Genomic DNA, 26,501 nt, shown 5'->3' on the forward strand with positions numbered 1-26,501 from the left:
GCCTCTGCCATGTCTCTGGTGCATTCTATCCTCGGCCTAGTTTCTTCTCAACTCGCCTTTGCTTAGTTTCCACAGTACTGATATTCCCAGGTTTACTCGGTCAGGTCAGTCCTTTTTAAATATCAGGAATTATCCCAGTACTGTAATAGTGGGAGAGGACAGTGTCACTCACTGGCCTACTCTGGGTGGAATTTACTGAAGGCTGTTTGAATGGAACATGAGGCTGGAGGAGAAGGCCGAATTTGGTAAGGGTGTGCTGTTAGGATGATGGTACTGCACTGGGAGAGAACTGAAGCAGATAACACAGTAAAGAAACAGCAGGAGGCGAAATGTGCTTCTTTAGCAAGTCGTCAACTCACAGTTGCATATGTCTGATAGTGTTTTTGTCGTGGATTTCTTTGCTAAGTTGGGAGCTCTTTTAAAACTGAAGGCCGGGTCTAAATTCCCCATCTGCAATCCTGGGTTTTCTGTTATTCATGGGACCCCTTAAGGTTGCAGGTTGGGCTTAAACTGCAGCCTGCAGTCCTGACTGGGCAGAGATAGACGTGGTCTGCTCCAGTGCAGTTTTCCTAGAGTTGGGTCAGCTTTATAAGGGGTTATGGTCCCGGCGTCTCAAAACCTTCAAGTTTAATTAAGCTCGAAAAGTCGGCCTTGTGCCTCCCAAGGTATGCCCTCTTTAACTACCAACACAGCTGTCATGTCCCCACACCCCCAGCCCCCTCATCATCACCACCACCAGCCCCCAACCGCCAACCCAGCCATCAGCATACGCCTCCAACAATTCCAAGTCTTCAGCCCTCCCAAAGTCAATCCATGCCCATTCACCTTCCATAGACCACATAGAAACAATCAACACGATAATGATAGTAGAATGTGTGTAAACTTTAAAAAGAATGGGTGGCATGGTGGCTCAGTGGTTAGCCCTGCTGCCTCACAGCACCAGGGTCCCAGGTTCGATTCCAGCCTTGGTTGACTGTCTGTGTGGAGTTTGCACATTCTCCCCGTGTCTGCGTGGGTTTCCTCCAGGTGCTCCAGTTTCCTCCCACAGTCCAAAGATGTGCAGGTCAGGTGAATTGGCCATGCTAAATTGCCTATAGCATTAGGTGCATTAGTCAGAGGGAAATGGATCTGGGTGGGTTACTCTTCGGAGGGTCGGTGTGGACTGGTTGGGCCGAAGAGCCTGTTTCCACACTGTAGGGAATCTAACCTAATCTAAAAAAGTCCCTCATTCAAAAGTTTCCACTATAAAAAGCTCCCTTCTGCTGAAGGCAATAACAGTGTCAATCACCCAGAGTTTTCAAAGTTTCAAACACTTAAACTGCAGGCCCCTTAATTAAATATTGTGAAATGGATTACAGGGATCAGACAGCCATGACTCTAAATCAAGAAGGGGCTCAGGTTTTTCCTGAGCGGAATGGGTGTCTGGGCTCCCAGCCAAGCTTCGCTGTCTAGTCACGGCTGACATTCCAGACGCCCATATCCAGACCTGAGCAGTCAAGGAGCTGTTTCAAAAATGGCGGCAACAACGGAGACCTCCAACCAGCTGCCAGACCCATCTATGATTGGATAGACCCAGTGCTTTCCTGTGGTTAATTGACCAGGCATCACGCGATGGAATTCAGCTCGCTGCTTCAGTCTAGGTCAGTAATGGTACCCGTTTCTGGGACTGCCATCAAGACCTACACCATCGCCATTGAGTTCCATGGAGTGAGTGAGAAGGTGTCAGTGACAAAAAAATCAACTTTTGTCACCCCAATAAATCCTCCCAAACACAAGGGAAAACCTCGAGAATCCCTACAGTGCCGCAAGAGGCCATTCAGCCCATCAAATCCGCATCATTCCTCAAAGGGTATCCCTCCCAGAGCCATGAAAGTGGCAGCCCAACAGGGGTTATTCTGTTGCATTTTTTTTCAAGCAGTTAGAAACTAAGTTAGGTAAGTCAGCGTTCATTATCTGTTACCCTCTCCAGCCAACACTTGTTATTCTTCATGTTCTTAGTTGGAAGTATCCAAGAGATAAGGCCGCAAGGAGCTGGCATTGAAGAAGAGTTGAGGCCTGGGGCAGGTCCATCATGGTCTTACTGAGTGGTGGGGCAGGTCTGAACAGCTGAGGAGCCTACTCCTGCTCCTCATTCATATGTTCTGACATTGGTTCACTTGCTGCCTATAAATTAGGAAGGTGTCAAGTTCAGAGCAGTGCTGGGAAAGTCACAGCAGATCTGGCAGCATCTGTGGAGAGAAATCAGAGTTAACATTTCAGCTCAAGTGACCCTTCGTAAGTAACCACAGACGCTTTCAGAGTCTAGATTAGAGTGGTGCTGGGAAAGCACAGCAGGTCAGGCAGCATCCGAGGAGCAGGAAAATCGATGTTTCGGGCAGAAGCCCTTCATCATGAAGGGCCTTTTCCTGCTCCTCGGATGCTGCCTGACCTGCTGTGCTTTCGTAGCACCACTCTAATCTTGACTGTAATCTCCAGCATCTGCAGTCCTCAGTTCAGGAAGGTGTAGCACTGCAGAGATTTTTATAACTGCGTATTGAACAATAGGAGAGAGGCATACACAGACACTAAAATGTACAATTCGGTTATTCCCAGGGTATTGCTAACATTTACAGGGGAGGTGGGACACATCCCTGAACATAATATGCAAAGCCACTAGAACCTGGAAGAATGCATAAAGAATTTAAATATCGATTGCAGTATCTGACACATACTAAAGGTGTTGTAGTTCAAAGGAGATTTGAAGCATAGACTCCTGACAGTGTACAAACAGGCCATTCAGCCCACACCAATTATCCTACCCATACCTGTCACCCTGCATTTCCCATGGCTAATCCAACTAACCTGTACCTCCCTCGATACTATGGGACAATTTAGCATGGTCAATCCATCTAACTGGCACATCTTTGGACTGTGGGAGGAAATCCACACATGACACGGGGAGAATATGCAAACTCCACACAGTTACCTGAGGGCGGAATCAAACCTGGGTCCCTGGTGCTATGCGGCAGCAGTGCTAACTACCATGCCGAAACATGTACACAAGTTGCACCATTTCGGGACTAATGAATCGCATTCCCTGAATGCTTAAAAATCACAAAAGGAAGGAAAATTATGAACAGAATTCACTGGAATTTTCTGAAGGTCTTTCCCTCGGTGCTATCCCTTTAAAATTTTAAAGTGGGAAAGGTCAGGGGGAGGGGAGATACAGTTTAAACCATATTAGCTCAACGCAAACCGAGTGGGCAGACAGACTGGACTGACTGACCTATACATCCCTGGAAATGCCACCGTCCATGATTTTAACAGGCAGCAAGGAGAGCCGCCCCAAACTGTTCGGGTCCTTTACCCATGGATGTCATTGCCTCACTGTGACCTCAGGCCCCCACTGTAACTTTATCACCTGACCTGGAGGGCTTTCTCAGCTTTTAACAACCTGCCGATTTCTATTCCCAAATGTTCCTGGTTAAACCCATATCCCCATTGCATTAACCTGAGGTTCCATATTACTAGTCCAGAGACTAGTAATACACTAAAATAGATGCACCATGCCATCCCATTAATTCTTCATTAATAGGAGCATAGAGTACAAAAGCAAATCATGTTACAATTGCATAAGCCACTGGATTGACCTTAGCTGGACTGTTACATCCACACTTATAGAGTCGTAGAGATGTACAGCATGGAAACAGACCCTTTGGTCCATGCCGACCAGATATCCCAAATCAATCTAGTCTCACCTGCCAGCACCCTGAGGAAGGATCTTGTCAAAGTGTTAGATTGGATGAATGAAAGATTCATAAATACAGTTCCAGGGATGAGAAACGTCAATCATGTTAATGGATCGCAGGAACTGGGAGTGTTCTCCTCAGAGAAGAGGAACTGGAGAGCAGGGAGTTAAAGAGAAACTGATTCTACGGGTGGAAGGATCAGAGAGTCTGAAGGTATGGATTGAAGGTAACTGTTCTGGAGTACTGGGTCCAGTTCTGGTCACTCTGGAATAGGAAGGATATTATTAGAGCTGGAGAGGGTTCAGGAGATATTTACCAGGATGTTGCTGGTATTGGAAGGTTTGAGTTATATGGGTAGAGGCTGGATAGGCTGGGACTTTTTTCACTGGAGCATAGGAGGTTGAGGAGTTTATAAGATCATGAGGGGTTTCGATAAGATGTCTCTTCCTGAGGGTGGGGTATTTCAGTACTAGCATGCATATTTTAATGCGAGAGGCAAAAGACATTTTGAGGGGCTTTCATTTACACAGAGTGTTTCATGAGTGGAATGAACTGCCAGAGGAAGTGATGGATGCGGGTACAGTTACAATGGTGAAAAGACATTAAGATAAATACATGAATAAGAAATGTTTAGAGGGACATGGGCCAAGCATAGGCAAGTCTCGTGAGCTTTGAGAAGATGTGTAGTTCAGGTTGAGGTTCTGGATGTAGGTTTGTTCACTGAAAAAAAACTTTCCGGCTCAGCGAGCAAATCTACATCCACAGGTAAGTCTAGTTTGGAATTATGGTAGGCATGGACTGGTTGGAACGCTGGGTCTATTTTGTATGACTCTGTGATTCTATAACTCTGACTCTAAGACACTATGACTCTATAACTTGACGACACTATAACTCTGTGACTCTATGACACTCTAACTCTATGATATTATGACTCTAAGACTGTGTCTCTATGTGTTATCAAAGAATAGGTTTCTCATGTTTAGAATCTGGAATGTACTACATGAGCGTGTGGCAGAGGCAGGTTCAATTGGAACTTTCAAAAAGGTCATCAACTGAAAAAAAAAATAAGTTACCGGAGGAAAGCGGGGGGGGGGGGGGGGGGGGGGGGGGGGCGGGGCGTGAGACTCTGTGAATTGCTCCTCCAGAGGGGGCCAGAACCGAGATGATGGCTCGAATGGTGTCCTTCTGTGTCAAAACCAAATTGATTCTTCCAACCCTGTTGCTGTACCACTTTCTGCTGGAACCAACTTTGAAGGAGCATGTGATAATGAGACCTGGGAACATCCAGTCCTTGGAATTCTGCTTTTAACTCACCCCGACTCCAAACAAAAAAAAAACACACACACACTGAGTGAACTTCAGGGCTGATTTAATTTAAAGTCTCCTTTAATCTTACGTTTTGTGTTTTGAACAGTTTTGTGCAAATGGTTGCGATGTAATTGAGGAAGATAAGCTAGAAAGGGAGATGGGGACCTGGAATACTCTGAATATCGCTCAATACGAAAACAGCCCCCTGATACTGAGAAACCCCTTGAAGTCTGGTGTCCAAATCAGCACATTCTCCACAAACGCACCACAACAATTATTCAGATGGAATTATTACCTCTCGTCTTGATAATTTTAATATTCACTTTACCTTCAGAGTGCTTATTTCAGGGCTCTTGCTGTTAATTAAAGAACCCAAGTAATACGGTCAAATGCACTAAGATCAGGTTAAAGCCAAAAACAGGAAACACGTGTATTGAGCAAGCTAGTCCAAATCTTTCTGCAACCCTGGACATATTGAAATTGAAGTTAGTATAACCTGTTGACAGATGACCTCGGTTATAATGGCCTGGATTTTCCAAGAGCCATGTAGTCCTTTCTCCAGAGTACAGGGATCTTGACGAATCTGTATCGGAGCACTCTGAGAGAATTCTCCGGGAGGTTGATTTTTCACTGAGCGATTTCCTTACACCTGGAGCCCCCAACCTGACTACCTCCATCTAAATCCGAAAATTTGAAGGGTTCCAATGAAGTTAAGTGGAATGTTTATTCAGGAAATGTTAGCATATTAAATACACGGTCTAATCCCTGAATAAGTATTCAACTGACCCCATACTGACCTCACACAGCCCCAGCTACATATCCCTTAAACACCCCCAGACCCTGACTAGATCCTGCATCCTTATGTCACCTAAAGCATTATTCCCCTCCCGTCCCCAATCCCTCCAGCCTGACTGGACACCCACACCTCTGTTCCCCACCTTCCCAATGCCACTGGAGCTGAATCCCTCATCCAAACACAGCCAGACCTAGCCAACCATTCCACTCTCCACTGGAACTGTCCCAAACCCCAGACCGCTGCTGGACCAGAACAACCCCCAACCTGACACTGACTCTAGTCCCACTACCACCACCACACCCACACCTGCCCCTCTGAGGTAGACATGATTCTTTGTACCCACAAGAATCTACACTGCACCATTCACTTTGCCCCTTTACGATCTTCCAGCCTGCAACCATACCCAGAATTCTTAGCTGGTTCCCTATACCCTCTGATCACCTGTCATTCCATCCCTGTCCCACAAACCTCTGGCCATCTGCTCTGTCCCCCATCTGGCATTTTATCCCCTACCACATGAACCGTATTACACCCTAACCCAATTGCACCCAAACCCGATTACACAATAACCCTGTTATACACTAATCCTATCACATCCTAACCCCACCAAGCCTGAAAGCTATTACACCCTAAGGGAGGATGTAAGGTCTGCAGATGCTGGAGATCAGAATCAAGAGTGTGGTTTTGGAAAAGCACAGCTGGTCAGGCAGCATCCGAGGAGCAGGAGAGTCGACGTTTCGAGCATAAGCTCTTCATCTGGCTCATTCCTGATGAAGGGATTATGCCCAAAACGTCAATTCTCCTGCTCCTCAGATGCTGCCTGACCTGCTGTGCTTTTCCAGCACCACATTGTCGACTGCAAATAGACCCTGTCCCTATCAAACCCTGACCCTATCACACTCTAACCCTATTACACTCTAACTCTGTCACACTCTGACCCTATTGCACCCTAACCCGATCACACTCTAACCCTATCGCACCCTAACCCAATCGCACCCTACCCCTATCGAACCCTAACCCTATCGCACTCTGACCCTTTCACACCCTAACCCTATCGCACCCTAACCCAATCGCACCCTAACCCTATCACACCCTAACCCTATCGCACCCTAACCCTATCGAACCCTAACCCTATCGCACCCTAACCCAATCGCACCCTAACCCAATCGCATCCTAACCCTGTCAAACCCTAACCCTATCGCACCCTAACCCTATCGCACCCTAACCCTATCGAACCCTAACCCTATCGCACCCTAACCCAATCGCACCCTACCCCTATCGAACCCTAACCCTATCGCACTCTGACCCTGTCACACCCTAACCCTATCGCATCCTAACGCTGTCACACCCTAACCCTATCACACCCTAACCCAATCGCACCCTACCCCTATCGAACTCTGACCCTTTCACACCCTAACCCAATCGCACCCTACCCCTATCGAACCCTAACCCTATCGCACTCTGACCCTGTCACACCCTAACCCTATCACACCCTAACCCTATCGCACCCTAACCCAATCGCACCCTACCCCTATCGAACCCTAACCCTATCGCACTCTGACCTTTTCACACCCTAACCCAATCGCACCCTAACCCTATCGCACCCTAACCCTATCGAACCCTAACCCTATCGCACCCTAACCCAATCGCACCCTACCCCTATCGAACCCTAACCCTATCGCACTCTGACCCTGTCACACCCTAACCCTATCGCATCCTAACGCTGTCACACCCTAACCCTATCACACCCTAACCCAATCGCACCCTACCCCTATCGAACTCTGACCCTTTCACACCCTAACCCAATCGCACCCTACCCCTATCGAACCCTAACCCTATCGCACTCTGACCCTGTCACACCCTAACCCTATCACACCCTAACCCTATCGCACCCTAACCCAATCGCACCCTACCCCTATCGAACCCTAACCCTATCGCACTCTGACCCTTTCACACCCTAACCCAATCGCACCCTAACCCCTATCGCACCCTAACCCAATCGCACCCTACCCCTATCGAACCCTAACCCTATCGCACTCTGACCCTGTCACACCCTAACCCTATCACACCCTAACACTATCGCACCCTAACCCAATCGCACCCTACCCCTATCGAACCCTAACCCTATCGCACTCTGACCCTATCACACCCTAACCCTACCGCATCCTAACCCTGTCACACCCTAACCGTATCACACCCTAACCCCTATCGCACCCTAACCCCTATCGCACCCTAAGCCTATCGCATCCTAACCCTGTCACACCCTAACCCTCGCATCCTTACCCTATCATACTCTAACCCTGTCGCACCCTACCCCTATCTTACCCTAACCCTATCGCATCCTAACCCTGTCACACCCTAACCCTATCACACCCTCACCCTATTGCACCCTAATCTGATCACACCCTCACCCTATCATACCCTAACCCTATTGTACGCTAATGCGATCACACACTAAACCTATCCCACAATAACCCTGTTACACAATAACCCTATCGTACTTTAACCCTATCGCACCTTGCCCTCCGAGCACCCTAAGATTATACTTACCTGATAGACGTACAGTTTGACAGCAGCTGTCAAATTGGCTGCCAGTTCCTTACACTATCAGGATATGGACCGCTGTGAAAAGGGGCATGGATCACCTTCCTGTGACTGTGCTACACTACGACAGGACTGTCATAAAGGCATTGTGGCCCTCAGTTTCTGAGGGAGCCCCTGAGTGGAACCTCTGGGCAAAAATGCAGAGCTCTGTTCTTTCACGAAAGAGAAGGGACTGAGTTTTAATCTGCGTGTGATCGCCACACCTTTGGATCATCCTGCCCGTTGTTTAACCGAGTGAAGTCATCGGGATTCATTGCAGCATGATACAGATAATTCAGCAGGTTAGCAAGGGGCTGGAAATGGAACTTATCCCACGGGATTCTTTCTGAAACTTGTGAGCCACAGTAAAGCTGTCGCTTTTGAAGCTAACAATGCCTGTGTGTGGTTTTATTTGTAAGCTACTTTTAACGCAGAGAGCATAGTTTAATTACAGAAGAAGCTGGCAAAAAGTGGAGTGTGGAGACCCTCCTGACCTTTTTTTTTCACTAAACATCCTGGTGCAAAGTGGACCACCTTCTTAAAATGTACAGGAAGGAGAAAGGAAGGATGCAGAGGGTCTGGTAAACAGAACACCAAACAGATCTGACTGCCCTGGCAGTGTCCTTAATCTTAATGTCGCAGTGGTAACCTGCTCATGGATGGAGAAGATGGATTCTGCAGCAGAAGTTAATGGAATGGCTTTTCTTCATTTCAACAGGTAAATAACCTACGCTATTTCTTTTATGCCGTGCGGGAGAAACGATAGCAAGTTGCCCTTGGGTGCCTTTGTAAAATGAAATTATTACGTTTTTAAGCAAATGTTTTGTGTTTGAATTCACAGTCGAAAGTTAAAAACTCAGAATAATGTACAAACCCACAAGTAGGAAAATAAATAGGCCGTTCTAACTCTTGAGTCTGGCTCTGCCATTCAATAAGCTCAAGGTACATCTGTCTGTGTTTTGAATATCATATTCCCATCTGTTTAATGGAGTTTAATTTAGGTAAATGTGAGGTGCTGCATTTTGGAAAGGCGAGTCAGGGCAGGACTTATTCACTTAGTGGTAAGGATCTGGGGAGTGTTGCTGAACAAAGAGACCTTGGAGTGCAGGTTCATAGCTCCTTGAAGGTGGAGTCGTAAGTAGATAGGATTGTGAAGAAAGCGTTTGGTATGCTTTCCTTTATTAGTCAGTGTATTGAGTATAGACATTGAGAGGTCATGTTGCAGCTGTACAGAACATTAGTGAGGCAATTTTTTGAATACTGCATTCAATTCTGAACTCCCAACTGTCAGATTTGTGAAACTTGAAATGGTTCAGAAAAAATTTACAAGGATGTTGCCAGGGTTGGAGGGTTTGAGCTACAGGGAGAGGCTGAATAGGCTGGGGCTGTTTTCCCTGGAGTGGCAGAAGCTGAGGGGTCACTTTCTAGAGGTTTATGAAATCATGAAGGGCATGGATTGGGTGAAAAGCCAAGCTGGGGGCAGTCCAAAACTACAGGGCATAGGTGTAAGGTGAGAAAGGAAAGATTTAAAAGGGGCCTAAGGGTAACTTTTTCACACAGTGGGTGCTGCGTGTATGGAATGAGCTGCCAGAGGAAGTGGTGGAGGTTGGGTACAAAAGGCATCTGGATGGGTACATGAATAGAAAGGTCTAGAAGGATATGGATCAAATCTTCCATTAACCGTATTACTTCCTTGATGTTCCTCCATACTTAATATTCTGCAATTAATTGACTAGAAAATCTAACAGTTCTGTGGTTCGGAGTTCAAATAAATTGGTTAAATGTAATTTCCCTTTCACAAAACAATACTAGCTTTTCCTCATGAATTTGAGCTTGTCTAAGTGCCCAGATCTTTAATGATCTCAAAGGAAAGTGGAAAATCATGGCTCCAATGAGTGTGAAGAACTTGAAATAATTAGCAAAAAAAGATACCGGACAAATTAATGGCCCTCAAAGTTGACAACCTGATGGTTGACATCCTAATAACATCCTAACTTTGTAAAGACGTCAGTGCAAAGAGAATGGATGCACTAGTTGTGGTGTCTAAACATTCCTCGCTTCTGGAATGGTCCCAATGGTTTGGAAGTTCACAATTTGTACTGCTATCTAAGAGAGAGAGAGAGAGGAGAATGACAGGGGTCTACAAGCCATAAGCATAATGTTAGCAATTGGGAAAATGCTGCAGTTCATGATAGTAACATGAGTCAGGAGTAGGCCATTTGGCCTCTCAAGCCTGCTCTCCAATTGAATAGGATGAAAGCTGATCTGATTGAACTCTTCATAACTATTCTCTTCCTGGTGGACCAAAGATCTGTCCAATTCAGCCTTGAATCTGTGACTGAGTAACCAAGTCTCCACTGTTCTGGGGAGGAACATGACAAAGATTCATGTTCCGAGGGGAGAAGAAATTCCTCGTCCTTTCAGTCTTAAACAGGAGCTTCCTTATCCTGGAACTATGTTCCTAATTATGAGATTCCTCCATGCGAGTGATAGCACAGCAGTTCCAAAATTCTCATATGGCTCGACAGAATCTACATGTTTTTAAGGAAGGAAAACCATGTTTGATAAAATCCACCACGGGATTATTTTTAAGGTGTAACTGTAAGGATGGATAAAGGGCAACTAGTGATGAAATTCAATTTTGAAAAGCCATTGAATGCGATGCCATATGAAAGATAAGGACGTGAGTTAAGGTAATATATTAGCATGCAAGGAGATCAACTAAAGGACAGGAAACTGAGACCAGAAATAAGTGGGTCAAATTGTCAGGTTATTACTAATGGAATGCTGCAAGGATCAGTGCTGGGGCCTCAGCGATTTGCAATTTTTATTAATGGCTTAGATCAAGGGGCAGAGTGTAATGTAATTCAAGTGTGCTGATGGAACAAAATATTAATATAGTGGGGTTTGAGTGACCTTTACCAGAAAAACAGAAAGTTAATTTGAAAGTACAACAAGCAATTTGCAAAGCGCAAATCAGTGTAAATCAGTGAGGGTGACCGGCTGCGATTGCACAGGGAGGTTTTGCTGAGACTACACCAGGAGTTTTCTGGACAGGTTAGGACTCCTTACTGAAGGCAGGTTATACACTTAGCTTAGAGCAGATACAATGAAGGTTCTCTCAATCGATTCTTGGAATTGAAGAGTTTTTCAGTGAGGAGAAATTAAATCAGATGGACCTATGTTCTACGAAGTACAGAAGAATAAAAAGTGATCTCATTGAAACATTGAATTGCTTCTTCTCCACAACCACCTGATGAAGGAGCGATGCTCCGAAAGCTAGTGCTTCCAAATAAACCTGTTGGACTATAGCCTGGTGTTGTGTGATTTTTAACTTTGTTGACCCCAGTCCAACACCGGCTCCCCCAAGTCATTGAAGCATATATTCGGAGGGGGCTTGACAAGCTACATGTGAGGTCAAGATTAGAGTGGTGCTGGAAAAGCATAGCAGGTCAGGCAGCATCTGAGGAGCAGGAAAATCAATGTTTTGGGCAAAACCCCTTCATCAGGAATCCCGATGAAGGGCTTTTGCCTGAAACGTTGATTTTCCTGCTCCACGGATGCTGCCTGACCTGCTGTGCTTTTCCAGCACCACTCTAATCTTGACTCTAATCTCCAGCATCTGCAGAACTCACTTCCGCCAAGCTACATGTGGAGCTTCATTCTTCTCTGGCTGCAAATGTGGAAGGAGGGAGAATGGTCTGAAGGTTTGGAAGGAGGCGAGCAGAATTTATGAATTGTGAAAGTTCTTTAGCTCAGAAAGCTGTTGGATGCTCAGTGTTTGAGTACGTTTGAGGCTGAGGATTGGCCGGTTTCCAGCCTCTGTGAACACTTGCGATTGTGAGGTGAATGACGTTGAGACTGAATGTCAACCACGATGGTATTGAATGCTGGAGTCAGCTCATGGAACCATTTGGTCCAGCTATCTGACTGCTGATATTCTTATGAGCATGTGTCACCCTGGACTATTTAAATAGAGGTATGGAGAACAAAAGCAAGGACATTATGCAAAGCTTCATAAAGCACGACGTCAGCTTCCACTTAATAACGATGTATTGAATCCCGCCTCAGTGGCTGATATGCAGCACATTCCCTGAACAAGATCCACCATTGGACGTTCTTCACAAGGGATCAAGGGAAGTCACTTTCTTTTGACAAATCTCACCTGTCAATGGCCATTCAGCCCATCAAGTCTGCACCAACCCTGTGAAGGGCATCACCCCACCCATTCCCATAACCTGACATTTACCATGGTTAACCCACCTAACCTGCACATCTTTGGAGTGTGGGAGGAAACCGGAGCACCCAGATGAAACCCACACAGATGCGAGGAGAATGTGCAAACTCCACACAGGCAGTCATAGAATCCCCACGGTGTGGAAGCAGGCCATTCGGCCCATCGCCGATGAAGTGCATCCCACCCAGACCCACATCCCTGCCCTATCACCCTGCATTTCGCATGGCTAACCCATCTAGTCTGCACATTCCTGGGCACTACGGGATAATTTCCCATGGCCCAATCCGTCTAAGCCGCACATCTTTGGACTGTGGGAGGAAACCGAAGCACCTGGAGGAAACTCACACAGAGATGGGGAGAATGTGCAAACTCCACACTCAGACAGTCGCCTGAGTCGGGAATTGAACCTGGGTTCCTGGCGCTGTGAGATAGCAGTACTAACCACTGAGTCACCGTGCCACGCCTAACAAAGGAGTGCCAAGCATTGGCTGGTAAGCAAGCTACAGTGCGGCAGACAAGAATTCTACTGCGAGACCACCAATACGAGCACCTAAAGCTTGAATCAAACCTGGGTCAATGGCAGTCTGAGGTAACATGTTAATGCCACCCAGAGAGAGTGGTACCAACGTGAGAGTGGTTCTTACTAAACCGGATAAACTAGTGACTCCACACAGCCAGTATCTCCCCCACCCCACCCCACCACGAGGACTTCACAAACCCCTTCATGGAGAGGCACAGACAATGCTGCACCTTCCCAAGAAGTGCCCCCTCTACACGTGGAGTGGCAGACGAAATCACTCTCAACTCAGCCAATGTCGTGGTTATCACTTGGCTCAGGACTCTTGCATTTGTTAAAATAAAGTAGGAGACAGTGAGGACTGCAGGTGCTGGAGATCAGAGTCGAGAGTGTGGTGCTGGGAAAGCGCAGCAGGTCCAGGCAGCATCCGAGGAGCAGGAGAATCAATGTTTCGGGCGTAAGCCCTTCATCAGGAATTATTCCGCAATCCTCGCTCTCTCCTAGCAAAGAGAAAGGCAGCAAGAGCTTGATTTGTGAGACATGAGTGTCACTGATAAGGTCAGCATTTATCACCCGTCTCTCCCTGCCCTTCGGAATGTGCCTGGACAGACACTGCCCTCCAACAGGCTGCTTTTTCAAAGGGTCAGCATTGCAATGACAGGAGCACGCATTCATATAGCACCTTTGAACAACGTAGGCCAGCAAATAGGGGTGAATGGGTGAATTTTCAGACTAGAACATGGAGGAGCTTTGAATCGGTCAAGTCAAGAGTTAACAAAGGCATGGTTGAGGATCTCAGTATCAGGATGAGCTGAGGCAGGGGATGGACAATTGGCCAACTGTTCTCCTGTGCTATGAGAGTCTATAAACCTGCCATGTCAACAGACCAGTGTCCCCTGCCCCCACAGGCTGGCTTTGAAGGGAGGTTAATGTCACTGTGGAAATGGCAAGCACTTCAAATGACTGCCCACCCATAATACTTGTGGGATTTTTCCCATATAAATTCATGCTTCCCCTCTTTACGTCATTTTGGCTTATGAAAGGTTTCGTAGGAATGCTCTACTTTTGGATAGCGGGGGGAATACCTGTACTCTAAACATAATCTGCATCTCTGCTGTGACACTGGGGGAATGGATTGTTAGCAGAGACTGTGAAAAATTGCCTCAAAGTCTCTTCCCGCCCTGGAAGGTTCTCCTGTTCGAATTTGGCCAAGTGAATTTTGACGTGTGTGTGTTGTGAATTGAGTGGTTTTAATTATTTTATTAATATGATGGTTTATTTCCCCTTTCCCAGATTCGGGTCCGGAGGAGAGGAGATGGCTGCGGCAGAGGTAGAGAGGAGACAGCATGGGATGCGGAAAGGGGGAGCCCGCAGTGCGGAGCACCCGGTGGCCAGCTCCTGCCAGCCTTCGAAGAGTTGGTGTTCTCATGGAGGAGAACAATTGCTCTTGGCGTGAGCCACTGGGGGGGGTCTGCCTTAGGTCCAAGACTGGGTTTGTCAAAACCCCCGAGAGTTTGCCCACTTTCATCCTCCCACAGTGTTGGCAAACACTGAGCCAGCTGGTGAGATGTGACATCATTTTGCCCATTGGGCACGCAGTGCCAACAGACTGCGGGTGGTACTCCTCTGTTTACCCAATTCAGCGCTTACGACCCTAACTTTAGTCTTGGCCTTGCAAGTACGGCTGAGTTCGGAATCTGAGGGCAGATATAGACAAAACAGAAAAATGCTGGAAGTACTCAACAGGTCTATCCATCTCTGTGCAGTGAGAAACAATGTTCAAAGCCTGTAGAATTCTGACAGGGTGGAAAGAGGTCGCTCAGGCAAAAGTGAGGTCTGCAGATGCTGGAAATCAGAGTCTAGATTAGAGTGGTGCTGAAAAAACACAGCAGGTCAGCCAGCATCCGAGGAGCAGGAAAAATTGATGTTTCGGGCAAAAGCCCTTCATCAGGACGATTTTTCCTGTTCCTCGGATGCTGCCTGACCGGCTGTGCTTTCTCAGCACTACTCTAATCAAAGAGGTCGCTCAGCCCATCGAGTCTCACCAACCCCCTGAAGGGCAACCAACCCAGACTCAGACCTCTACCCTATTTCCATGACTCTGCATTTCCCATGGCTAACCTACACACGAATTGACCAGGGCCAATCCACCTAATCTGTGGAAGAAAACCAGAGCAAACCCACGCAGACTCAGGAAGAACATGGAAATTCCACGTAGACTGAGGCTGGAATCGAACCTGGGTCCCTGGCGCCCGTGAGGCAGCAATGCTTACCACTGAGCCGCCCTAAATTGATGACTCTTGGGTCAGATTGGGAATGCCTCAGGGGCGCAACACCTTTAACAGACAGAAGTGAGGAGGATTGTTTTCTCTCTCAGAGAGACTGGATCTGTGGAATTCTTTACCACAGAGGGTTGTTGAGGCTGGGTCATTCGGTATATCCAAGGCTGAGAGAGACAGGCTTTTAATCAATAAGGGAATTATGGGTAAAAAACAGGACATTGGAGTTCAGGATGATCAGAGCATCCATGATCTCATTGATCTCTGCCCTTTTACCTTCTAGCTTCTTATCACCTAAGTTCCGGAACAGCCCTTCCTGTTGAAACAGTGATTTACTGGGTACATGTGGATTTACTTCCCATCAGGTAGTCTGCTGTCCATTGGGACTGGTCAGTTGCTTCGCTGACCATCTCCGTTCACTCCCCAGGCATGACCATAAGCTTTCAGCCTTGTCCATTAACTTTTCTGTCACACTCCACCGTCCTCACCTCCCTCACACCACCACCACCCCCCCCCCACACCCCAACTTTCTATCCTTGACCTCCAACACTGTTCCGGTGAAACTTGTTGGAAATCTGAGAAACAACCACTCGGGCATTTTACAGCTTCCAAACTCCATTGAGTCCATCAACATTAGGTCAGACCCCTCACATTTTTTGTTGTGTTGGGGGAGGTAGTGGTAGAAGCAGTTGCTGGTGATCATTTTCACGTTTATGTCTCCTCCTGGCGCATCCTGCCAGCTCTCTTTCCCTTATCATCCTTTTGCCATTTAATCTCTCCTCACCAATTACCCCGCACCAGCCTATCACAGACCTTCCCGTTTGGTCTTTCTGATATATCCCTTCCTCTCTCCCTAGATTAAAGACGGTCACATGGGCTGAGCAACTCCCAGTCTACCTTTGATGTGGAGGTGCTGAGATCAGACTGGGGTGGGCAAAGAGAGAAGACCCCCGCCACCGGGTTATAGTCCAACAGGCTTACATAAATGCACAAGCTTTCAGAGCGCTGCTCCTTCGTCCCCTCTTTTCGCAAAAAGCTGCCAGAATGGCCCAATATTTCCTGAATTTTCTGTTTTATTTAAATCTGCTCCTGTTTACCTCACACTTGCCAAAGGTTGGGGGGCTCACAATGGGAATCTTTCCTGTTTCATGGAAAATAATTGGATTGTTTGTGTGTTTTTTGTGTGTGCGCGCGTCTTGGTTTGTTCTGGTGCAAGCAAGCAGAACTGAATAAATATCGTATTTAAATACTTCCTGTCTAAATTTCTTTCCAGCGTATGTTACTTGAGAGAAAATATCAGGTTGACCAATCAGGAATGTGGTATTGGAAGGGTGTCGCCACCCAATTAACAGGGTCAAAGGGTTGGTTTACAGAAACTAGGAGAAAGTGAGGGGCTGAAGGTGCTGGAGGTCAGAGTTGAGAGTGTGGTGCTGGAAAAGCGCAGCAGGTCTGGCAGCATCCGAGGAGCAGGAGAGTCGACGTTTCGGGCAAAAGTCCTTCATCAGGATGGGCCATTCCCAAAACGTTGATCCTCCTGCTCCTCGGATGCTGCCTAGCCTGCTGTACTTTTCCAGCACCACACTCTCGACTCCTGTTTATATAAACCACCAGTTAGCCTGAACTAGAAGCAGCTCTTATCTAACATAATGTATAGGTGCTTCTTCTATAACACAACGGTTGTGTTCTCATACAACCCCGTGTTACAGAAAAATCGTGCTTTAGAAACAGTGTTTAAAGTGTTGGCAATGTAATCACATTCCCGCCAACATACGTTTTAAAAGTTCACACTGCAGAAACAATGTCCCCAATTCATCAATCGCATTACAGTGAATTCGCATTAAAGAAACGCATTATAGCATAGCGACCTGTGGTTCATTATATTATAGCTATCATATAATATATATTAGTAAGATGGGAACTCTTGTGGTGCGGTGGTAGTGTCCCTACCTCTGAGCCCGGATGCCCAGGTTCAAGTTCTACTGACTCCAATGACATGGAGGGTTGGTTGGATGCAGAGCAATGCCATCAGTGTGGGTTCAATTCCCGCACTGGCTGAGGTTACCTGCAAAGACCCTCCTTCTCAACCTCTCCCCTCACCTGAGGCACTTTGACCCTCAGGTTAAACCGCCAACCAGTCATCTCTCTCTAATGGGAGAGCAGCCCTCTGGGACTTGGATGACTTATCTCCAAAAGTGTTTCATGACGGGTTGATTAAAGCTATCTATACAAGTGCGATAATCATTGTGAATAAGATTTTTGGAGATATGTGAGATCCCCAAATGTCCCCCGCCCAACCTGAGCCAGGATGATATTGTCAGACTGCTGGGCGCTTAATTCAGTTTCCAAACTTTTCCGAAGCTTCAATTGCCTCACACAACAGGGAAGCCCTTGCTCATGTTAAAGTTAACTTCACTAGCCGTGTGACCCACCAGAAGCACTCTCCTTCCTAGCCTGCAGGAAAAACAATGATGATTAACTCTGGTTGTTCAGTGATGTTAACGATATCTCGAATGCGACATACACCTCGTGTCTCATCAGATCTAAAACCTGGACCATCAATTTAGCAAATGTATAACATCAGATCGTTACAATCTTTAAACCTGTGTGGAGTCCATGTTGATTTTTGTGTGTGTGTGTGTGTGGGACTGTATACACACAAGGAGGTGTGTAAGGTATGTGGAAGGTGCACATTCTTTCTATAAATAAAGGCTACTTTCCAAACTTTGCCTCTGTATTTATTTTCCCGGAAACCTTATGTGTAAAGTTTATCAAATTGTAGGCGTGATTTTGCACAATGCAGACCAACTCTCACCATCGAGTCACTATGAAATCCTACCTCACTTTAACAGAAAATATACTATTATTCCTCTTGTTTTAAACACCCCCCAAGGAACATCACAGGTAAGACTTTTCATGAACACTGCTGATGGTGTGCAGTCAAACCTGCAATTAAATTCGCCATGAAGTAGAACAGAGAGGGTGTAAAAGTAAATGTTTTAGGTGAGAGAAGTGGTGAATTGTTTTCCTGGGTTGTGAAATACATTTGTTCCAAACAGCAGGTGAACATTGAGGAAGGGTTTAGATGGGTGCAGATGATGGAGGGAGAGAGAGAGAGAGAGAGAGAGAGATAAAGGAATATAGGAACTGGCCATCCTGTTTGGATTAGGTACTGTTGATGCAGAGAAGAACCATCAATGCAGAATTCTTAGTGAACATTTGTCTAAACCTAATTAACTCGTGGCACCAGATACTAATACCGGGCTAACATAAGCAAGGTACCCACTGGCTTCAATACAGCACAAAATGAGCACATTCCTATTACCAGGCGATTTCTCCAGACTTGGGTTGTATTCCGAGAAAATGGTCTCCACCTCTACCCCTGCATTCCTGCTACCTGAAGGCAGACACTCAACGTTTGGCTGCAGGGCCAGACGTTACTTTCACTGCCACAAGCAGGCACGACAGCATCAGGTTGGCAGGACATAGTCATCATGCCAACCTCTGAAACCACACACCATGAGTGGAGCAGTAGAAATCAGCAGCTCATTTTGAGATGGCCAACTGGTGACTGGGTTTGCTAACAAGCCAAACATCCAATCGCCTGCAGTTCTTTTTATTTCAATACCCCACTACATTTGATTGGGTGTCAGAGTGAGGGAGTGTTGTGGCACGAGGGGAATTGAAAAAATGCCTACCACCTGGACCATAGCGGCAGTCTAAATGGTTGTTTAATCTCATTTGGAAGTGCCAGCGTTGGACTGGGGAGGACAAGGTCAGAAATCCTGATTCCACCTGACCAAGGAGCAGCGCTCAGAGAGCTTGTGATTTCAAATAAATCTGTTGGACTGTAACCTGATGTTATGTGACTCCTGACCTTGTTTAATCTCACTTGCTTACATTTTCTGCTGTGAAAAATTAAAGACTCGGAGAGCCAAGGACCCTTAAACCTGTAACTGTGACCAACATCCTCTACGTGGCATGACCTCTATGTTGTTGGGCCTCCTGGCCTACAATCCTTGGTTGGACACTGAGCCCTACCCCCCAGCCCTGGTCCCTTTTATGGGCCTCCTGGCTGGCTACTAATTGGCCTTCTAATGTTTGGTGGGATAGGACGGAGTGAATGGACCAATTCGATTTCTATCCAACACCCTTCCCTCTCTGAGAAAGGTCAAATCTCACCTGCTGTATCTACCAATGTACTGTTTTTATACTGGCCAGACATCTTCGCTTTTGTTCTTCAAACTGAAATAAAAAACGCCACAGGAATTAGCCTAAAGTTGATTAAGAAAATACAGCTCTGCCTGAGCATCAACTTCATTGAATGGCAGAGTGGACTCAACGGGCTGAATGGTCTGTTTCTGCTCTGACATCTTCAGGTCACAGTTCAGTGAGAGTCTGGTGAGATCCCAGAATTGGACTTTGGCCGTGCTGCCCGTTGGACGGGGCACCATTCTATGTCAAGGTTCCTGCGTGAAGAGTTGATGAGATACTGGAGGCTTCTCGAAGCCTGGTCCCAGGAAGAACCAGGAGAGAAGAGGAATAATAAGCAGATAGCGTAGAAATGAATCATGATAGCGCTAGTAGATAAACCTGTCTCTCAGTGACACTCCTCATGCTCAATTTTAACATGGGCAATAGTTCCTTGTAAGTTTTGCAAATGGTAAACATTCAACCTTCGGGGTTTCTGACTACTTTTAAGCTCAAAGTGTGACTTTTATTTATATCGCACTTTTGCCAAGTTGTGCAGTTCCTAAGCACTTTCTAATCAATGAAGTATTTTCTGAGTTTTCATGATTGCTGTGTCATGAACAAAATGTTGCAACCAATTTGCTCACAGCCAGCTCTCACAAACTGCAAAGCAATAAATGGGCAAATATATATTTTTAACGATGTTACTTAAACGTTTAGTATTGATGTGGAGGTGCTGGTGTTGGACTGGAGTGGACAAAGTTAAAAAAAACAAAGTTAAAAATCACACAACACCAGGTTATAGTACTCAGATTTTCTGTGTCCTATGATCCTGCCCCACTAGCTACCCGACGAAAGAGCAGTGCTCCGAATAAACCTGTTGAACTATAACCTGGTGTTGTGGGATTTAATATTGACCAGAGTGTTGGGTGGAACTCTGCACTGTTCTGTTAAGTAGTGCCTCAGTGTTTTTCTGAGAGACGGTGAATGGAGTGTCAATTTAACATCTCATCTGAAAGACACTGCGCCCTCAGTCCTTCACTGTTGAGCATATGCTCAGGATTATGGGACATAGATTGTGGAATTTTGCCCCAATTCTTATCAAATTTTCTATCAAGAATTGAAATAACAGCAAGGAACTGTTGTAAGTGCAAACAAAGCTCCACATACTCAAAATTACACACCAGTTATTAATGGATTTAATGTCCTTAAAACTTTGAAGCTAGTTTCAGATGAGATTCTCTATTGCTATGCTTCCTAAATTCCTGCCCTCTATAACCCAGTTTGAACATTTTTGGGATTCTTCAGCAAGACTGGGAAGAGTTGAGGTGGGGGTTGGCGGGGAGGCTTTAAGTGGTGGGAGGGGAAGGATGTTCAGAGCAAGGGGAATTCCATGATGACCATTGCTGTTTCAGAGTTCAGAACACGGCGTTTCAGCTGGTGTGTGTGTGTGTGTGTGTGTGTGTGTACTCTCTCATAAGTGTGCATATGTGTTTGTGTGTGTGTGCATGAACGCATGTATATGTGTGTGTCTTTGTGCGTGCGCACGAGCGAGTGTGTACGTGTGTGTACTCTCACACAAGTGTACATATGTGTTTGTGCGAGTGTGTGTGCGTGCATGGGCAAGAGTGTACATGTGTGTGTACACTCACACAAGTGTACATATGTGTTTGTGCGAGTGTGTGTGCGTGCACGGGCAAGTGTGTACGTGTGAGTACACTCACACAAGTGTACATATGTGTGCGAGAGTGTGTGTGCATGCATGTATATGTGTGTGTGTCTTTGTGCGTGTGCATGTATGTATATGTGTGTGTGTACACGTGCGGGTGAGTGTGTATATGTGTGTGTGTGTGTGTGTGTGTGTGTGTGTGTGTGTGTGTGTATATGTTTATTTATAACCTGGCGAGATGTTATTAGAGGAGCATCATATAAACTCCCTGTTTCCCAAAGTGTACTTCAGTGTAGCCGATGGTGATGAGATTAGCTCTGTTCTGCAGACAAGCCGGAGACGGTGCTTCATTCAGAGGTTTGTGTGCTTTCTTCTTGCAGCTGTCAAGTTTGGTCGGATGTCCAAGAAGCAGAGAGACAGTCTGTATGCTGAGGTCCAGAAACATCGTCTGCAGCAACAACAGCGAGACCACCAGCAGCAACCTGGGGAAGCGGAACCCCTGACTCCGACATACAATGGGCTGACAGAACTGAACAATGACCTCAGCAACCTTTACATGGATGGACACACTCCAGAAGTGGGCAAAGCTGACTCAGGAATGAACAACTTCTATCTGGACATTCAGCCATCCCCAGACCAGTCCGGTCTAGACATCAATGGTATTAAACAGGAGCCCATATGTGAATACGCAGCGGTCCCTGACTTTTTTCCATACTGCTCCTTCACAAACGGTGAAAGTTCCCCCACTGTCTCAATGACAGAACTAGGTAAGCTACAGCCCTGAAGCAAAGGGAGGCATAACGACAAAGCATCTCTTTCTCGTTCATGGGACCTGGCAGTATTTATGACCCATATCTAAGTGCTCCTCAAGGAAAGATGTTCAAAAGAGAACTGCACCTGCAGGAGCAATGATGGCCTAGTGGTATGATCGCTGGCCTGCTAGTCCAGAGACGCAGATAATGTTCTCGGGATCCAGGTTCAAATCCTGCCGTAACAGGTGGTGGACTTTGAATTCATTACAAATTAAGAGTGACCATGAAACCATTGTCGTAAAAACCCATCTGGTTCACTCATGTCCTTCAGGGAAGGAAGCTGCCATCCTTACCTGGTCTGACCTACATGTGACTCCAGACCCACACTAATGTGGTTGACTCTTGAACTGCCCTCTAGGGCAGTGGGCACTCAATGCTGGCTTAGATAATGATGCCCTTATCCTGTGAATGAATGAAAAAGATAAAAAGGAGTGTGAGAACAGCAAGTTCATGAACTCATTGGATGCTCAAATGGCTGGTCTCAGATACATTGACATTGGTGGAGGTTTCTGACTGGGAAGAAGGAGTCTTTGAGAATCTGACACTAGTCAGAACCTTTCTGCTATTTCTCCCCTGGCCATGGATAATGGCTCTGTGTCTAAGCACTGCTGCACCCCACCCAGGGGTCTATATTTGGAAGATCTGATCAACAGAACACGTCCCAAACTTTATATTGTCCTTTCAGAAAGGTTTCACCTTGATTCAGGATAGAATTTATATCCTTTAGGACTTTGAGCCTAAGATCATTTGTGAGATTGCAAAGTCTACGCCCGGACGGGCCAAATATTAATCAAGTTCAGTCAGTAATAGGGGAAGCAAATAAAATGTTGCCCTTTATTTCAAAGTGATGGAGTGAAGAAAAAAGTCTTGCTAAGCTTGTCTAGTGGGTGGCACGGTGGCTCAGTGGTTAGCACTGCTGCCTCACAGTGCCAGGTACCTGGGTTCGATCCCAACCTTAGGTGACAGTCTGTGTGGAGTTTCCATGTTCTCCCTGTGTCTGCGTGGCTTTCCTTTGGGTGTTTCAGTTTCCCCTCTCAATTCAAAGAGGTGCAGGTTAGGTTAATTGACCATACTAAATTGCCCATAGTGTTCAGGACTCTTCAGGTTAGGCGCATTAGAGTGTGTTGCTGGAAAAGCACAGCAGGACAGGGAGGAGCAGGAGAGCCGAGATTTTGGACAAAAACCCTTCATTCCTGATGAAGGGCTATTGCCCAAAACATCTACTCCGCTGCTTCTTGGATGCTACCTGACCAGCTGTGCTTTTCCAGCACCACATTCTCGACCCTAATCTCCATGATCTGCAGTCCTCACTTTCACCGAGGTTAGGTGCATTAGTTAGGGGTAAATGTTGGGGAATGGGTTACTCTGTGGAGAGTCGGTGTGGACTTGTTGGGCCGAAGGGCCTGTTTCCACACTGTAGGGAATCTAATTCTAATTCTAAACTATTCAAGCCATCGGTTTAACCACACCAAGAATATAGCAAAGAGTTTTGATCCCATTGTATGTGGAAAGATATTAGCATTGGTGACAATCCAAGGAAGTTTCATCCCAACTATGGAAGGATTTTCTTATGAGGAAATTTGCATAGATTGGCTCCTCTCCTGGCACAGTGGTAGTGTCCCTATCCCTGGACTGGGAGGCCTGTGTTCAATCCTACCTGCTCAAGAGGTGTGTAATAACATCTCTTGATTAGCAAAATAGGTTAGTTTTTAAATAGAAAAGTATTTAGATTGGGCATGTACTCACTGGAGTTTAGAAAAATGAGAGGAATCCTTATTTAATTGTATCAGATTCTTAGGGGGCTTGACAGGGCAGATAGAGAGCAATTGTTTTCCCTTGCAGGACAGGGCATTACCTCAGAATAAGGGGTTATCCATCAAAGACTGAGTTGAGGAAGAATTTCTGCTCTTTGAAGGTAGTGATTATGTGGAATTCTTTAACACAGAGGACTGTCAAGCCTGGCTCTTTACGTATGTTCAAGGCTGAGAGAGACAGATTTTTAATCATTGAGGGGATCAGGGGTTATGGAGAAAAGGCAGGAGAGTGGAGTTAAGGATTATCAAATCAGCACTGATCTCATTGAATAGCAGAGCACTCTCAATGGGCTGAATGGGCGACTTCCACTCCTCCATCTGATGGTCTTAGGGTCTCGGTGATTCGTTGTTTCATGTGGTCCAGCAAATTATGCAATGTCAGGTGCTCCTGTACTCTGCTGAACCATCTTCTGAGACCCCTGCCTCCTCCACCCTCTCCTCTAACAACGAGTGAGAGGAGCTTATGGGCTTCCAATTCACTGATTTTGGAAACCATCCATTCTTCTGCCTCTGCCAACATACCCTCATTTTACTCCAATTTCCCTTCATTCTCCCTCCATGCGACCTTTAGCCTCTTTGACCTTATTTCCATTGAACTCCTGACAACTCAATTTCTCTGACACTGCCCCTGTTACAATCTTCTCCCATTGCGTTTCTGACTGATTGAACATCCTCCTCTATTTCAGGGTCCTCCTTTGATCGCCTCTCTTGCCTTCTTCTGTCTGCCTGTTAAACTACCCCACATCGTGCAATCCGAGTGACCTGTCCTCGCCAACACAACTTCCTGTCAAATGACCCTCTCTCTCTCTCTCATGCTAGCCTCTGTCACAACACCCTCAGTTTCACCATCCATGGTTAGACTGGAACGGATTTCTTTAAAATGCTGAGTGGGACCCAGTGCAGAAATCACATCCCCATTTCTGACAGATCTCTGCCTCGCCTAATGTTAAAAAGCTGCACCTGGTCACCCCTCAGCCTCTGATATTCCAAAAAAACAACCCACATTTGTCCTGCCTCTCCATGTAGCTAATACACTCTCAACACAGCTTATCACAGGCAACATGCCTGGTAAACCCTTTTTGCACCCTCTCCAAATCCTCCACATCCTTCCTACCGTGTGGCAATGGGAGCCACACACAGTACTCCAAACCAAAGTCTCAAACAGTGACAACATGACATGCAAACCTCTTATACTCAACGCTGCGACCAATGAAAGCAAGCATGCCATTTGCTTTCTTTCCCAGTTGTGATACCATTTTCAGGGAGCTATGGACTTGCGTCAGGATCCCTCTGAGTATCAATGTTCCACGGTCTCCTAACGTTCTTCTCGCATTTGACCTCCCAAAGTGCACCATCTCACCCCTGTCTGCCTTAAACTCAATTTGCCATCTCTCCCTCCAAATTTCCAGCTGATCTTTATCCTGCGACATCATTTGATAGCCTCACTGTCCACAGCCTTACCGACCTTCTTGTCTGCAATAAATATTGTTGCCAGTTCCTTTGGTTTCCCTTGCGCGAGACTCTGTAACTGGGGGCATAAAATCCCAGCAAGGGCGCACTCATTCAAGAAGGAGATGAGGAGGAATGTATTCACTCGGAGATAGTGAATCTGTGGAGTTGCATAAGACCAGAGGACATAGGAGCAGAAATTAGGCCATTCAGCCCATTGAGTCTCCACTGCTATTCAATCGTGGCTGCTAAGCATTTTCAACCCCATTCTCCCACTTTCCCCTATAATGTTTCATCCACTTGACAATCAAGAACGTAAAGATCTGTTTTGAAACTACTCAACGGCCTGGCGTCCGCAGGTCACTTGAAGTTAGTGCTGAGTTCAAACAAGTCCAATTCTGGATGTTGTGGAGGTCTTCCCCCTTGGGGTGGGAGTCACAAATCAATAGGTGTAAACATATTTAACAGAGTTTCTAAGTTCTGTGTAACTCCCATGATCTGAAACACCTTAAACCACATTTTTTTTAAAAAAAAGTAACCTATTTTAGCCTGTTCAGAAACATTATTACACAGCTCTGGACCAAGTGGGATTTTAACTTAATCCAGAGGCAGGGACACTACCACAGCACCACGAGAGGTTGTTGCGTGTAGTTTCAGTAGTTAATTGTTGACCTTTGCCTGAAGGCTATGAATATTTGGCTAAGTTTGCTACAGGTCTCTCAGCAGAGAATCCTGAGTTAACGTTGTGATGACAATCTGCAAAGAGGCTACTAACGATTAGAAGTAAGAGCAAATGTTTGTTTTTAAGGTGAGTTAAAGCTTTGATGCACTCGTGAGTAGGAGTTTTCAAGTCTTTCAAGTGAGTTGTATGTTTTTTTTAAGTTTATTTATTTTTCATCTCCACATGGCTCCTGAAGTTTGCCCGTGGTGGAAATTTGATGAATTGGCATTGAGTTGGCAAGGGGTATATGAGAGGCAAAAGTGAGGGCTGCAGATGCTGGAGATCTGGAAAGGCACAGCAGGTCAGACAATACCTGAGGAGCAGGAAAATCGATGCTTCAGGCAAAAGCCCTTCATCAGGAATGAAGGCCTGAAAGAAATTACAGGCCCTTTGTCCCTCG

The 26,501-nt window shown here is 46.1% G+C and overlaps 1 protein-coding gene across 2 annotated transcripts in view; it reads left to right on the forward strand.

Moving 5' to 3' along the window:
• The window catches only part of LOC140458481 (nuclear receptor ROR-alpha A), a 915,004-nt gene that overhangs the window by 857,294 nt on the left and 31,209 nt on the right, over positions 1-26,501 (forward strand). For both annotated transcript variants that reach the window (XM_072553141.1, XM_072553142.1), the window contains one exon: positions 21,686-22,072. In XM_072553141.1, coding sequence (XP_072409242.1) covers positions 21,686-22,072 — 387 coding nt within the window. The remainder of the gene's footprint in view (positions 1-21,685; positions 22,073-26,501) is intronic.

This window comes from Chiloscyllium punctatum, chromosome 33 (genome assembly GCF_047496795.1).
Source record: "Chiloscyllium punctatum isolate Juve2018m chromosome 33, sChiPun1.3, whole genome shotgun sequence".
NCBI lineage: Eukaryota > Metazoa > Chordata > Chondrichthyes > Orectolobiformes > Hemiscylliidae > Chiloscyllium > Chiloscyllium punctatum.